Source organism: Bombyx mori, chromosome 27 (assembly GCF_030269925.1).
Source record: "Bombyx mori chromosome 27, ASM3026992v2".
NCBI classification, from domain to species: domain Eukaryota; kingdom Metazoa; phylum Arthropoda; class Insecta; order Lepidoptera; family Bombycidae; genus Bombyx; species Bombyx mori.
The window spans coordinates 3,774,900-3,790,544 of NC_085133.1; the positions used below are offsets into that span (position 1 = coordinate 3,774,900).

Consider the following 15,645-nt stretch of genomic DNA (forward strand, 5'->3'; position numbering starts at 1 on the left):
ATTTGTACTGATCGCTGACGAGAACTTGCTCACTCTGTTTTTAAGATTTCGCTGAGGAGGAAAAGTAAAAAATAAATTTCAAGCTCTTAATGAGAGATGTTAAAAATTAAACCTAAGTTTCCTCAGTAGGATAACACAAAATGTTTGACATTTCATGAGTAATTTTAGAAAAATAATACATACATACACACACTATATCAGCTATATAAGCTTTATCCAAGCTACCGTAAATTTAAGAAATTAGGTAGATGGTTCAAATTTTTGTCCCACCCTATTCGCTGGAGGCTTAACGGGGCTTTCTAGCTACGCCCGGATGGGAATTCTATTGATATGGAATAAAGGTTACCTCCCGTCCTAACAATACTAAACATTGCTTTACATAATACACGCATACATAATTGAGTATGGTAGTAGCACGTGCTTAAAACATACTGATTCTATTCCTTACTTTTAATAAAAAATCACTAAATATCACTTTATCTCCTATTTATCCTATTCATATTACCTGTTCATGTTTTCCATCAACACTTTTGTCTTTAACTAGTAATTCCACTCCATTAGCCATTACTTTCGTGGCGACATTCTTCAATTTCCTCTCGTCCATATCAGTAGCAGACCTTTCTTCGGTATTAAGGTCTCTACCTGGCATCCAAGGGGTATTATCATAAACAATTGCATTGGTATTAAAGGCTGAAAATTTAAATTTGTTAGAATTGAAAAAGGTACTTTTAGAGAAATGGTTAGGTTTAACAAAACTGTTCCTGTATGTGGAACTAATTTGTTACAGTACTTACTATTATTTTTTTTATTTCAAACCAAATTCGTTGTTACTCTGTATTTGATAATTTTAATTAATAATTCAGAAGCAAAATTCTTTTTATACCATTTATATCACAATAAAAGCTAAAGTTACTAATATATAAATTACTGAAGGAAATTTAGGCATTAAGGGTTATATATTATTATTTGCATTTGTTAGATTTGTTAAATTTGTATAATTTCTTTCTTAATTATAAATGTTAGTTAAGAATTTAATTTCTATTATAACTACAAAAAAAATTATGTTAACTTATCAACACCAAAATACATTCTATTTACATCTGTTTTGTTATTTAAAAGTTTATTCCTAGTCTATGTGTGTTTAAATTTAGTGCTTATCGTCAGAATGTTTAAGAGTTAGCTACCTAAAAGGTCTTCATTTTGTCACAAAAATACTATTGGATAGGATTTTTTACATTCAACAATAAGATATGTTAGCCGGTATGTAATACAGAAAAAAAAAACTATGGGCTTACTACACCTAACTATTGAATATTATAATATTTTATGTATTAGGATAAATGTATTTAAATTTTGTTTCAATAATATGCATTATATAAAAATTATATATATATAGTAATATATATTTATAAACTACTAGCTGTAACCGCCCGTTTCGCTGGGCATTTAAAATTAACATCAGTATTTCTTAGCCCCACAAAGATTCTCATCATTAACGTTAACGTTTTTGCTACACGTAATAATATATAGATATATAAAATACACAACACACATAATATAATAATATTATATACACATATTACATACATACACACAACAAAATATGTTTACGGTAATCTGTACGTTACGATACGAATCTGCCGGACGACGTAATGGAAACAGAATTCTACGTCATACGATCGAGATTGGCGCAACGTGTGAGGGCAGTCAATCGAAAGATTTGTACAAACTACATTGCTGCTAATTTTTTACGAATCATTGCTCTCGGACAAGAATTGTGTGGAGTAAGCCCACAAAACTATCTTTAAATGATAAATAGACCAGGAATAAATAAAATACAGCATTCACAAGACTCACCTCGGGAGGATGTTCACGGGATGTGGACTTGGTAGCGTCCAGTGGTTGGGGACCTCAGGAACCGTCGTGGTGGTGCAAGAGTCATGTCGTCCGGTTCGTTGTCTTTGTCAGAAGTCGTCAAATAGTTTCAAGTCGGTTCGTGATGTTTTAAAATATATACATCCTACTGTTGTGAGAGGCTAATAATATGATTCTTAATAAAATTTGTATTTGTTATTTTTATTTTGAGTTCTGGATGAATCTGACATAGGCAAACTTTAATGATATAGATGGTTTGTAACATAATAAATTAGTTTCAAAATCTACTATTATGTAATCACCTTAAATAAATGAATAGCAATTTTCAAAATGTAATTTGGCAAAAATCAAAGAAACTAATTGTGTTTGAAACATTACTGGTGGTCGGACCTCGTGTGAGCTCTGCGCGGGTAGGTACCACCACCCTGCCTATTTCTGCCGTGAAGCAGTAATGCGTTTCGGTTTGAAGGCTGGGGCAGCCGTTGTAATTATTCTTGAGACCTTAGAACTTATATCTCAAGGTGGGTGGCGCAATTACGTCGTAGATGTCTATGGGCTCCAGTAAACACTTAACACCAGGTGGGTTATGAGCTCGTCCACCCATCTAAGCAATAAAAATAAAAACAGTTATGACAAGTCTAAGTTTTGAGTAATGCGGTATAAAATAATGTAAATATAATAAATACAGCATTAAAATTGGAATCTAATGGTCAGGTTTTTTTTTATATTTTTCGTGTAAGATCATGCGGCATCATTGATTAGGTTTCAGAGTGTTGGATTAAAGAAATACCCTTTATTTAAAAATCCTCATTGTTTTAATTAACATAATAAAATTATTTACAGTCGTAAGCGAAAGAAAAATATGAGTATTATAGATAATAATTGAATTCGTAAACTAAGTTCAATTAAAACTTATTCTTAGGCAGTGTACAGATTGTAACCTACAATATTTCTATACCAACATTTTTTATGGTAACATAGGAATATTTTTGGTGTCCTTAATCGAAAAACATATTCTAATCAAGTACAAAAGAGTATTCTGTTCTTAGACACTACGTTTAAAACTATAAGGCACTATTCATAGTTAACTTATTATAATACAATGTAAATAAATAATTAAACCATAACTTTATACAACAGACCGTTTGTTGGAATATAATTTTCACGAAATATCATCGACCGAAGTTCCTTCTTTCATATGCCTGATTGAAGAAGGACTGCCTAAGTCTACGACGTACGTTGGTGACGCGTTATATTTTATATGCTTACTGATTTCACCTACAATACTCTCCAGGCTTTGGGTTTCAATCTGGTTCTCAAATGAGGAGTCATCTAAGAATCTATCTCTGTCTGAAAGTAAGATTGTTGCGCTACTATCCAACTGTGAACCATACAGCTCGTCTATTGTTGGTAAAATGGATGGAGAGACTACGGCGTCCTCATAATAAATGGCTTCGCGTTTCCTAACCGTCTGTGTGTCATCACTGATGACCGTTGATAGAACTGTACTGAATTCACCTGGATGCTTACCAGATACGTATAAAGTGACAACACTGGTTTGCTTGGGTGGAGGTGCGGGCTTAGGCGCTTTTTGCTTGCTTCTTGACCGGGAAGGAGGCGGCGGTGGAGGGGAATCATCATCGCTATCTATTTCGTAATCATCAGAGAAGTTTTCGTTGCTATTCAGATCTGATAGGATGTTAGGTTTGGGGCTGTTACTGTATATGTCATTATTAAAATTGTTTTGAAGGGCATTTAAATTGTTTAGATTAAGATCTGATTGGCCCAATCCTGCTAAGGGATTTACTGTAGGAAGCGAAAGGCTCTGCTGTTGCTGTTGCTGTTGCTGAAGTAAGAGGGGAAGAAGCAACGAATTCAACTGCGGAGATGGACCCAAAGCAGTGGGAGTCGTAATCACAGTTTCCGTAACGAATTCAGTAGCGGTTATAACGTTTGTCGTGGGATCTACAATTGTAGTCAAAATTGCCTTGCCTCTGAATGTAATTGGCAAAACTGTTTCTCTAGCATCAGTAATTGTGGTGACGTAAGTGGTGGCTCTAGTCTTATATTCCGTTACAGGAGTTTGTACTATAGGTTGCTGCGGTAACAATCCCTGTCCTTGGAATGCTAGGAGAGGGTTGATCGCAGGTTGTTGGTTGCCAAGCAAAAGTTGTGATAGAAGCAAATTGGCCAAGGGAACGTTTGTATTAATTTCTGGAGCCACAGTCTGAGTTACGGATTCGACATTGTATACTGTGCTAGGTAAAATGTGAGAGAACGAAGTCTTACGGCCCCTTATAGTTGTGGGTGTGAAAATCACTGTAGTTGTCGGGGTTTCGTGAAGTAGATATTTAATTAGTTTTGTAGCGCCGTTTTCTGCTAGTTCGGTAGATTCCGCGGCAAGTACTAATTGCTGCTGACCTAATGGCCCTATAGATGTCGAAACTTGATTTAGTAATAAAGTCTCAATGCTAGGGGTAGCTGACAAAACATTCTTGTATTCCGTTATTTTGCCGTTTACAAAAGGAATAGTGACCTCTGTTGGTATTTGATAAGTAATAGTAATCTTTCCGTCATTAAGAATGTTGTTAAAATTGTTGAATCTCTCGCCACTCAAATTTTCAAATGAGCTTCTTTGTCTGCTTGATACTCTACTCGTGGTTGTGCGGGTACGAGCCCTGGTCGTTGCCCTGGACGGACTTGACCTAGAAGTTGAGGTCTTGGCAGATAGTCTTGGTAGTTTCGGTCTAGAAGCCGATGTAGTTGTTCTAGATGAAGTCCGGGTCTTTGCTCTTCTATATGATGGTGTAGCAGCGGTCGATGTAGTTCTACTTTCTCCACGAATAATGAAAGGCTGTCTAGATGCAGCTTTTACACTGGATGACGTTGTTGCTTTATTACGTGACGTTGTTCCTTTATTAAATCGTGAACCTGGTCTAGGTTTTTGTGTAGATGGAGCTTGCGTTTCAGGTTCTGGTTCGGGTCGCTTAGTGGATGTACCTTTTAGTCCTGGTCGTCTAAAGTTTGTGTACCGACGGTTCGCAGTATTAACTTGACGCTTGGTACGACGCCTAAATGCGAAAGGTCTGATTTGTACTATGGGTTTTGATGTGGGTGGTGTAGCGACTTGTCTCTCTTTTCTGTCGGATGAGTCGTAATCATTATCTTCTTCAAACTCTTCTTCTTCTTCTAATAATTCTTCATCTTCTTCTACTTTTTGTTCATCTTCTTTGATTTCTTCTTCTGGTTCTGGTTCTGGCTGTCTGAAAAGATTTCTTCGTGGAAAGAGTGCATTTGGCCTTTGTCTCCTCAATGCCAGTAAAGGATTAGGTGTACTACGAGTTGTTGATCTTCTAGTTGTTGTTGTGATTCGACTTCTAGATGTTATTCCTCGTCTATTAGATGGTGTAGTCGTACGTGGAGTGATGGCTGTTCCTGGTTGTCTTAAAATTGGAGGTCTTCTGAACCTTAGCAAAGGATTATTGGTCGTTCTAATCGGTTGTTCAGTGACTTCTTCATAAGGTTCCGTAGCAGCTTCTTCAAACTGAGTTCCAAAAGTCTCCTCGTTTTGATCAGTGGGTGGGATGGTTAATGCAGTTGGTTGTTTACTGTTTCTTGCAGCAGGTAGCCTTAACGAAGCTGTAGGCCTAATAATTCTTGGAACAGCTGATCTACTAGCGTAATCTAGGCTACCACTTCTCAGAGAACTAGTTCTAAAACCAGTTCGTCGAGATGTAGGTGAAATGGAACTTCTTCCAAATCCACCTCGTGACGCAGATGGGGCATTAGCCGATGGATTGTTGACACTGCTACGCCCAGGAAAACGTTTGCCGGCACTAGATGCTCCAGGCGATGCGGACTGCTTTCTGCTACCTGGGAAACCGGACTGCCTAACAGATTTCAATGTTGGTGTGGCAGTAATGGTAGGCGTTGCATCTAAACGAGTTATCGTGGTAGCACTACTGGGTAGAGGTACACGTTTTGGAATAAATGTGGGCCTATTTCTTGATGAGAATGGCGTTATGACTGGAGTAATTGACGGTTTCTTAGGTTTAAAAGTAAGACGTGACTTTTTCCTACTATTTGTGCCATCATCCTCATCTTCGTACTTAGATTCTGTAGATGATTCAGATTCTGTTGTAACTGAACCCTCTAAAATTTCTGTGGATGAGCTTATATTATTGTTTTCTGTGGTTGTGGTTGTGGTTGTGGTAGTGGTAGTTGATGATGTAGTACTCTCCGTATTAAATGTTTTGTTATCGCTTGTCACGATTGTCGAATCGCCTGAAATAACTGCCACTTGTGAAAACAAAATTTTCTTTTCGCTTTCAGTTGTTGGTACGTCTGGTTTTACTTCAGCAAATAGGTTATCAATGTATGTACCTAAAAGTACTGTAGGTGACGCTGATGAGATATCCGGTAGTTTGGTCGGCTGAATAACTTCCTTGACCAAAGTAGGTGCAATAAGTACCTTTTCACCCTTGTCTTGAATCAAATTATTTTCTGGAGCACCAGCCGGAACTTTGCGCCCTATTTGATTGTCTTCAGCGACCTTTGTATTGTCCACAATGTTTGTCACTGTTTCTAAGCTACTTCTTATTTGCGAAGTGTTTCCAGCGTAAAATGTGGTGAAATAAGTATATGTTGTATAGAACGTTGCTTTACCGTCATCCGGTTCTGAGCTATCATCTATTAAAGATGGTTTTATCTCGACTTCCAGATCTTTTGGTGGTAGAACACTGTCTACTTCAATGGGGGTTGTGTCAATTGGACTGACAGTTGGTAATACTTGAACTGTTGGAGTGACGACATTCGAAACAATTTCTTCACGACTCGTGATGGTCGTTGATTTATCCTTGTACAGTGTAGTCCAATAAGTAAAGGTAGTATAATAAGTAATAGGTAAATTACTTTCCTCTTCTGGTTCTTTATTCGGCATAATAGTTTCCGTGACAACGTTGGTGATAGTTTCTAAGTGACTTTTCACTTTACTAGAATCTTTACCAATATACATTGTCGTAAAGTACGTAAATGTTGTGTAGCTAGTCTGTAGCAAAAGGGTAGGGGATGGCAAAATTTCATCGATGTTACTCTCTGAACTTATTTGATCATCCAATACATTGTTATTATCTAAATATTGCCTTTCTCCTTTAGATGATGAGGACTTGACGTCTGTTACATAATTTGAATTGTCAGATTCTAAGGGTTTAGCCTCTACACTAAACAACATGTCAACTTCAAGAGGATTAGGTTGAATTAATTCTTTCTTGGTTTCGCTATGAGTTTGCTCCATCTGTTCAACACTGATAGTCTTTTCCATAGACGAGTTGTCTTCAGGATTTGAGGGGGGGTCCATTTTGACTTGCCTACAATTCCTAAAGTCAAATTGAGCTCTTGTACTTTCTGCTGCGAGCGGGTTACTCTTTGTTGGTACTAGTGCATCAGGTCCTACATAGTTTGTGTATACTTCGCTTCTACTGCAGACATTTGCATCAGTACCAACAAATATAGTTGTGAAGAATGTATAAGTTGTGAAATATGTTTTTACGGCATCTGGCTTGATACTTGCAACAACATCGTCACCTAAAGATGGAGTTGGCGTCTGGGAACTGTATACTTCATCAACTTCAACAGATTCAATAACGTCTTTGTTTTTCACCAAATCAATTATACTGTTAATGGCCACTGATTCAGTCGGACGCCCTACACCGACACTAGTTGGTGCTATTTCTCCTTCATCAAAAGCACCTAATAGCGAAGGGTCTAACTTGTTCAAATCAATCGTAGATGTAATAATATTTGTAACCACTGATTTATGACTGGCTACACTTGATGATTCGTCTCCGAAGAACGTCGTAAAGTATGTGTAAGTAGTGTAAAGTGTTTTATATATGACATCGATCTCATTTTCTTCATCATCCACCTTATCTTCATCGAGCAGTGATTCAGTCGTTGTAACGACACCTTGTCCGACTCTTTCCGTTTCCTCAGTATGATTTTCACTGGTAGTTTCTCTTTCATTGTTCTCGTTCCCTCTTTCTGTAGTAGTAGTAGTTGTACTGGTGGTGGTTGTCGATGTAGTCGGCTGTTTCTCTTCATTCCCTTCATTGTTTGCCTCAGCGCTACTTTCATCAGATGATGTTCTATTTTCTTCATTTACTGTTCCACCTTGAGGTGCAATTTCGATTTCTTGCTTAGCTACTGTTATTTTATAGTCTTCAGTGCTAGGTTCAATCTCTATACTTGTTTTAGTTGTTGGTTCTTCTGATTGCGTTTCTGGGGTTTCCAAATTGGAATGTACAGAATAATTTACATCAATAGAAACAACTGCAGTTGGTTCGATCTCAAAGTTAGTTCGACACACAACATTTGTAAAGTAGCCAATGTTACTTTCTACAACTACATTCGATTTAACAGAGGTTGTTGTTTCAGTGTTTTCTAATGTAATAAAATAAGTTGTCAGATATGTAAGTGTCTTGTAAGCAGTAGTCATTGTAGATTGTGTTTCTAAACCATTAGTGCAAAACACGTCTTCGTGTGTTTCGTGTTCTTCATTATAGGTTTCAATGTTTTCGTTGCTATCATTTTCATCATCCTCATCATCCTCAGTGCCCTGTTCATCGTTATTTTGTTCAGGTTCCGTTACGAATACCTTCGCTTCAGTGGTAGTTTCAAAATCTTCTGACGATTCATCACTATGCCCACTTTCTGTTGTAGTAAATAACGCTTGTGATGCCTCCGTTGTTGTCTCGTTTTCTTCCTCATCTTCTTGGTCTTCTTCTGCGGTCTCACTTACTTCAGCAGCTGTGTTCTCACTCTCTTCTTCGGAATTTGTAAAAACATCAACAATATTTGGTTCTGTGACCACGGTTTCTTGAGAAGATTCCACTACCATTGGTGTCGGAGAAACGGAGCTCAAAGGATCCGTCGGCTTGGAACTAAAATCTTGGATCGGTATAACACCCAAAAAGTCAGTTAAGCGTGTGCTTTCTGTTGTAGATACAGAAACTTCTGATGGTTGAATAACGTCCACATTAAGACCAAAATTATGATCAAACTGAACACTCATTGTATCTGGAATAACATCATCAACTTGATACAGGACTTTTTTAAGGCTCTCTTCGTCATTGTAAAGGGCTTTCTCGGATCTATTATTATCTTCACTAGAAATTGACGTTATTATTTTAGTTGGAGAGATATCTTCGTGTGCTTTATATGTGGAACTTGCTACAGGAATATCAGAGGCAAGGAAAGTTATCTTAGAACCTAACTTTTGAACTGGTTTAGCCGATGGAAAAACATTAACTTCCCCAGGGTGCTGTGGTTGACTTGTTTCTGTGTTTGGCGTAAATATAATAACAGTATCTCCAACGACCGTCGTAAAATCGGCAAATCCGGCATACGTGAAAGTTTTCTTAGGTCTAGGTTCGCTTTTTTGTCCAAATAACTTCTTAGGCGTTTTAGTCTGTTGGACTGCTGGTTGAAATTGCTTGCGCGTTTCAACATTATCTATATAATAAAATATCGGAGAGAATTCGTTTTTAATCGTAAATGTCGGTAAATCGTAATTAGGTTTAACTTTACTAATATTAAGCTCCTCTGGCAAAGGTTCATTGCGTATAACTGGTTTGACAGGTTCGGCTATATGTTCGTAAGCCTTACTTTGTCTATAGACCGGGTTATTGTAAGCTATTTGGGTAGGTTCAACGAAAAATTCGAATTTCTTCTCGCTTTCGATGACTGGACCGTCAAGATAGTTTAAGGCGTCATTCTGAACATAACGCGGAATCTCTTTAACTGGTTGCACTCTGCGTGCCACCGGCTCATCGAGTTGGTTTTCAGTTTGGCTTTCAGGAGCTGACGGACTCCAGTAATTAACATCTTGAACTGGTTTACTGGCATAGACGATTTCCATCATACTATTAGGCGCCAAGTAATCTGTATTTTTTAATACGAAATTCTCGGGGTCTATGAAGCCTAAATCTTGCTTGACGTTCCATTGTCCATCGAAAGCGGAATGTATACGCGTCGGATTGACAATGACAGGCTCATCGACAGCAGAAGGCTTATTGTACAACACTAAAGAAGACTTGGTGAGGAGCTGTGCGTATATGCGCCCATTGTCCAAGGTGGTGCCGAGGATTTGGGTCGCATATTCCGTGGTGACACCGTCCTGGATGAAAGTCCTCGCTGTCGACGTCAACAAGCCGATGAGAGGTTTGACGCTGTGATACCTTCCGACCTTCGTATTGTATTCGTTTCTCTTCTGATTCACAAGGAGTACTGTCAAGTCTGTTGTCGGGTCCGTCGATAATGTCATCGTCATTGTCATGGATGGGATCAATTGAGGTTTATTTTACAAGAGTCCGTTTGAGTTGATCCACGACCACGGGATTAGATGAAAGAGAGAGAAAAAACATACAATTAATAATACGGCAATAGAATTTTAGATAATTCTTTGGCATTTGCAAGGTTAGCACTAATATTACATTGGCTTGGGAGATTAATTGATTTCCAATAGTACTACTTAATGGTTTATGAAATTAATACATAAATTTAATTTAAGGTCCGTTCTACGTTGTGGATGATAAGAAACTGAACAGCATAAGTGATGAAAGAACATGAATGAAAACAAACAACAAATATGGCAATGGATTTGTGGAAAATAACTAATCTCCCTTACGCGAAATCAAATTTACAAAACAATAATTTTATTTATTGCAATTAAAAAGAAAAAGAAAACGAAGGTTAAACGAATAGAAAAGATTTAAAGGAAAGATAAAGAGACTGTACGAGAATCAACATTACAATTTGGCAATCAAAACTTTTTACAATTATTGTATATATATTATGTTTGTATTTTTTATTATTAGTAATATATAATATACACAATACACACCCCTGTTTTCTGGGCCTCCTTCCCTTTTGATTCTCGATGATTCGATTGTTCCATCAGAATTAAAATCTGAAACAAATAATACGTGTACACTATAGACGCTTCGTAATTACAATTTCGACATACATTTTATTTATTTATTTCTAAAATGTACGGGCTCACGTATCACCTGATAGCCTCTCAGGTTTTACAGTACATTGGCTATCACACTCTTGGAACCGAAACGCCATTATTCACGGCTAAAATAGGCAAGGTGGTGGTACCTATCCATGCGGACTCACAAGACGTTCTACCACCATGAATATGCTGTATACATACATGGGGATTTCCACAATTTTCTCGATTCACTGAAATATGTGGTGGTACCCATCGGTGCGGACTCACAAGTCATTCTACCATCAATAAGTGAATATGCTGTATATTTGGGGATTTCCAAAATCTTCTCAATCGTTCATAACAAATATCTGTGAAGGCCACTGATTCCGACCAGGAAACCTTAACCAAATCACTAAACCATTTAGGCTATTTATTATTAAGTGAATGCCATCATCCAAGCTAACTAGACACTAGCAACAATGGCATCGCAAGAATCCAATTGCCGTACTTCAAAAAAATATTTGTTACACCCTGAGCGAGCATTGTCCGTCTGTGGAAAGTTCTAGAAGCCATATCCATTCGATAGTCAAAATCCATCGTATTCAATCAAATAAACCTTCGAATAGTTCGCGAGATATATACGTAAAGAGTTTTTAATTGTATAAACCTTTTTGAACGAGCCCAGTCGCCTTCAAACGTCCTTGTGGCTGTCCAATACTTTCTACAATCCATCTGGGTTAAGTTGAATTCTTGCGAAACGCTACGTTATAGCTATAATATAAATATTTATAGTTACTCTTGTGGGCACAATCAGGGCGTATTAACGTACGACACAACGAAAAAAAAAAGTAATATGTCTTTGTATAATATTATATAATATATTAATACGTGAAGCAAAAACTTTGTATTCCTTTTTACGAAAATAGCGCGGACAGAGGAGTATGAAATTTTCCACACTTATAGAGAATATAGAGAAGAAGTGCACAATGCTAATTTTTTTTTTAAATAATGTATAAAAGATACATTAAATCAATAAAGAAAACATTACACACACTACATACCATGTATTTGACGCACACACGCATGCATACTATTTATGTATTTTCAAACTTTTTTTCTTGACGTCTGTGGTCAAATTGAGAATAGATTAAATTTTGTTTGTCTTTATTAATATTTTTCTATAGTGTAGTCTTGGCGAAATTTGTGATTATAGAAGTATAATAGGCTTTGAAAATACAATCATAATAGTGTACAAACTTACAGTTCCAATTAATTATAGTCGAATTTCGACTACTGCGTGACCTCTAGTTATTATATAATTTTACTGTACGTGTGTATTTTTTTTGCCTACCTGTTCTAGTATCCTCGAGGGGTTATTCTAGATTCACCGAGCTAGTAGGTGAGCTCACGGGACTCAAACCTGACGATGTTGCTAACACGAACCTTAGCAAGAGCCGTGCTTCGCAGAATCTACCACCGGATCGGAATCACGACCCACTGAGAAGATCCGGCGAGAAACTCAGTGGGCTGTGTCTGTTAATTTACTCGCCGAGGCCTTCGTCGCAAGCGACGGTTTCGACGAGAACGATGACCGGTGCTTGGGGTACCTAAAAGCACCTTTAGTGGATCGGTTACGTGTGTATGTCATTGAACTCCTCCTAAACGGCTGGACTGGTTTGAATGATTTTTTTGTATGCGTTTGGGTGGCGCCCTAGATGGTTTAGATTCACAAATCAGCCCGGCAGATAGCGCTGCAGTCGGTATCTAGGTTATTTATCTATACTGCAACTAAACGACTGGATCGACTTGAATGAATTTTTGCAGAACAACGTCTGTCGGGTCATGTATATGGGAGCGTCTTTGCGATAACTTGCTTGAAGCACACAAGGCACTGATGATGACCTTTCAAAACTCGTTAGTGGCACAACCCTAATGACATGTTGAGTACAATTCTAACACACCACTAGAAGGTCTTATTTCTAATGTACTATTTATTTTGGTTGTCTGAAAGAGATCTCTCTTAGCGATAAGACAGCCAATTGTACTTTTTTGTATTTAATGTTTTGCATTTTTTTTTAATACTTTGCGTACAATAAAGCTTTCTCTCTCTCTTTTTCTCTTAGCTTACGTTGATGATGATTTCACGATGAAGTTTTTTTTTGTCTTATAATCACAATGTTAAAGGTAACCAACCTAGGACATATAAAATCTATGTCTAAATAAGTTCAAGAGCTGCCTCATAGTTCGAACATCGAAATAGACACAATGCTTAGCTATTTCCAAAATTAAATATGTTGCAAACGTATAAATATATTCGTTTTTATTTATTACGTCGTTAAACGTTTGTCAAAACTTCCAGAAGATATTTAAGAGGACATTCGAAATTTAAAACTGAAAAACCTGAGCTAATAGTGCTACCAACATTACCGAGAACAGGATTTAAAAACGTTTGAATTCAGAACACGCAATGCGCCCAGTGCGTCAAGTATATGCGACAATGTGGACATGTCCGTAACAGTTTTATTGGCACCATTTGACATATGCGGTCGGCTACTCGTTTTTGCTTCAAGAAAAGGAACACAGGTTTCACTGGCACAGTATGTGTACGGAAGCGCACTCGTGAGGTGCATGGCGATCGGTTGGACCAACGTTTAACCCAATAATAACGGACCATAGATCCGACAGTAACAGCTACTAAAATAAATTTAAACTTGAACGAAATTCCTTTTTGATGTGAAACATCTATAGCCCGCACGCAAAACCGATTTCTGGCGTGGCGACGCATGCCGTGGCGCCGCGTTGCCACGCTATATGATGGTATATATACAGTCTATATGCAGTAGTGTGTACGGTGTGGCGACGCGTCGCCATGCGCAATCGACTGTGCGATTCTCTCCCACTCGATCCGGCGTTAAGCCATCTCTCTCGCTATACTGCGCTCGTATACTCCGTAGTGTATACAGTGTTGTTTACTACAGTACACATAACCTGTGTTTTACTTGAAAACAAATTATTTTTTCGTAATATTTTATTTTATCCTTATGACATATTTAGTTCCTATCACAATCTGTTCTTTTCTGCATATTGCTTTTACAAAATAATGTCGATGTTGCACATCTGCCAGGCGTCCTGTGACGGCTCACATTTTTTTTTTACAAATTTTTATAGTTCTTTAAAATCTCTTTAATCACAAAACTCATAATTTTTCCCTTCTCACACTTTCGAATTCAGAACGAAACGAAAATGCGTCCAATTCAATTTGACATTATGGTTTAAGCCGACCAAAGAAATGTAACATTAAATGAGTTTTGTAATTACTACTTGGCCGGATTCTCGGCTGTAGTACCAACGTTTTGAAAAGAAGTTTAATTACACGCATGGAACTGTCAAAACAGTGATTATTTCGCACGCTCTCCTTTCGTAAGCTCACCGACTAGTTCTAGCTTCATTAATCCCTATGCACTTTATTTCATGGGAATAGGTATCATAATGGAATAGCTCCTAATATTATATTTTAATATTATTCGAAATTCAAATTCTTTATTATACTCAGCGTTTTGTAAGTGCTTGAGAAGTGTTTAGTTCAAGAAAACATGGATTATGTTTCAGGAATAAGCGGACTTTGAGTACCTACCCGCGCGAATTTCAATACACATGACATTAATAATTTTTTTTACATAATGGTTAGATGGGTGAGACTAAGTTTGTCGTCATGATAATCGCCTCATCGCCTTATCGTTGCCGCCGCTGACTACTCCCCGAATCCTGATCATGCAGGAGCCAGTTACCGTCGACGCCCTAGACACGTCCTTACGGATCCATCAGATCCAATAACCTTTGCATTAGACGTCTTCAGCGCTAACACTAGGAGTAGGCTTAGGAACCCCGGTAACCGTACTCGTCGAAATCGACAAAGAGGTCGACGTGCAACCTAACCCATGCATCAGCCCGCTGAGTTTCTCGCCGGATCTTCTCAGTGGGTCGCGATTCCGATCCGGTAGTAGATTCATTCGCGAAGCAATTGCTCTTGAGTTGTTAGGTCTCCTTCGGAGGCGCTCGGACAGTTGTTAGCAAATCCCACCCCTCCTGGCTGAGCCTTTGCTCGCCCACATGTCCTGGTGAAACTGGAAAAGCCTCCGGGCCACCAGTAATCTATCAATCATTAAAAAAAAAAAAAAACTTAGATTGTGTTAAAAGGTTACCGGGGCCGTTTGACCTATCTTTAAGATCGAATTACTGGTTCAGAAATAGGCAGGGTGATTGACATCTACACGTGTTCACAAGATGTCTAGTAAAAAAAAATAAAAACAATTCGAAATGACTATAAAAACGTGAAACACAATGAAAACGTGCTAAAGGTACAATATCTAAATTCTACAAGTTGAAATCTTGTTTTTTTTTTGTAGTTTCACTTTTAACCGGCAAACGGATCCAATGAAAGTGAGTTTGCGGTACTCCATGTTTTGTTGGCCAGCTTCGCTTGAGAATTCAACTTTCTTCGCGAGTACTTTTCGATGCGCGCTTCGGACCAACGACGCTTAGATGTTAATTGGACGTGATGTTGGGAATAAGAAGTGACTCGGTTTTGATTTTTCCACGGAATATACTGCTTCTGTTTTGTCTTCTTGCTTAGATGGGTGGACGAACTCACAGCCTAACTGTTGCTTACTGGAGCCCATAGACATCTACAACGTAAATACCGACAACCACCTTTTGAGATATGAGTTCTAAGGTCTCAATATAGTTACAACGGCTGCCCCACCCTTCAAACCGAAACG

At 37.9% G+C, this 15,645-nt stretch overlaps 1 protein-coding gene across 1 annotated transcript in view; it reads right to left on the reverse strand.

Moving 5' to 3' along the window:
• The window catches only part of LOC101743303 (uncharacterized), a 123,680-nt gene that overhangs the window by 21,299 nt on the left and 86,736 nt on the right, over nucleotides 1-15,645 (reverse strand). Inside the window, exons 2-4 of the mRNA XM_062676682.1 lie at nucleotides 10,775-10,840; nucleotides 3,040-10,167; nucleotides 506-690 (exon numbers count right to left, since the gene is read on the reverse strand). Of these exons, the coding sequence (XP_062532666.1) occupies nucleotides 506-690; nucleotides 3,040-10,167; nucleotides 10,775-10,840 (7,379 nt within the window). The remainder of the gene's footprint in view (nucleotides 1-505; nucleotides 691-3,039; nucleotides 10,168-10,774; nucleotides 10,841-15,645) is intronic.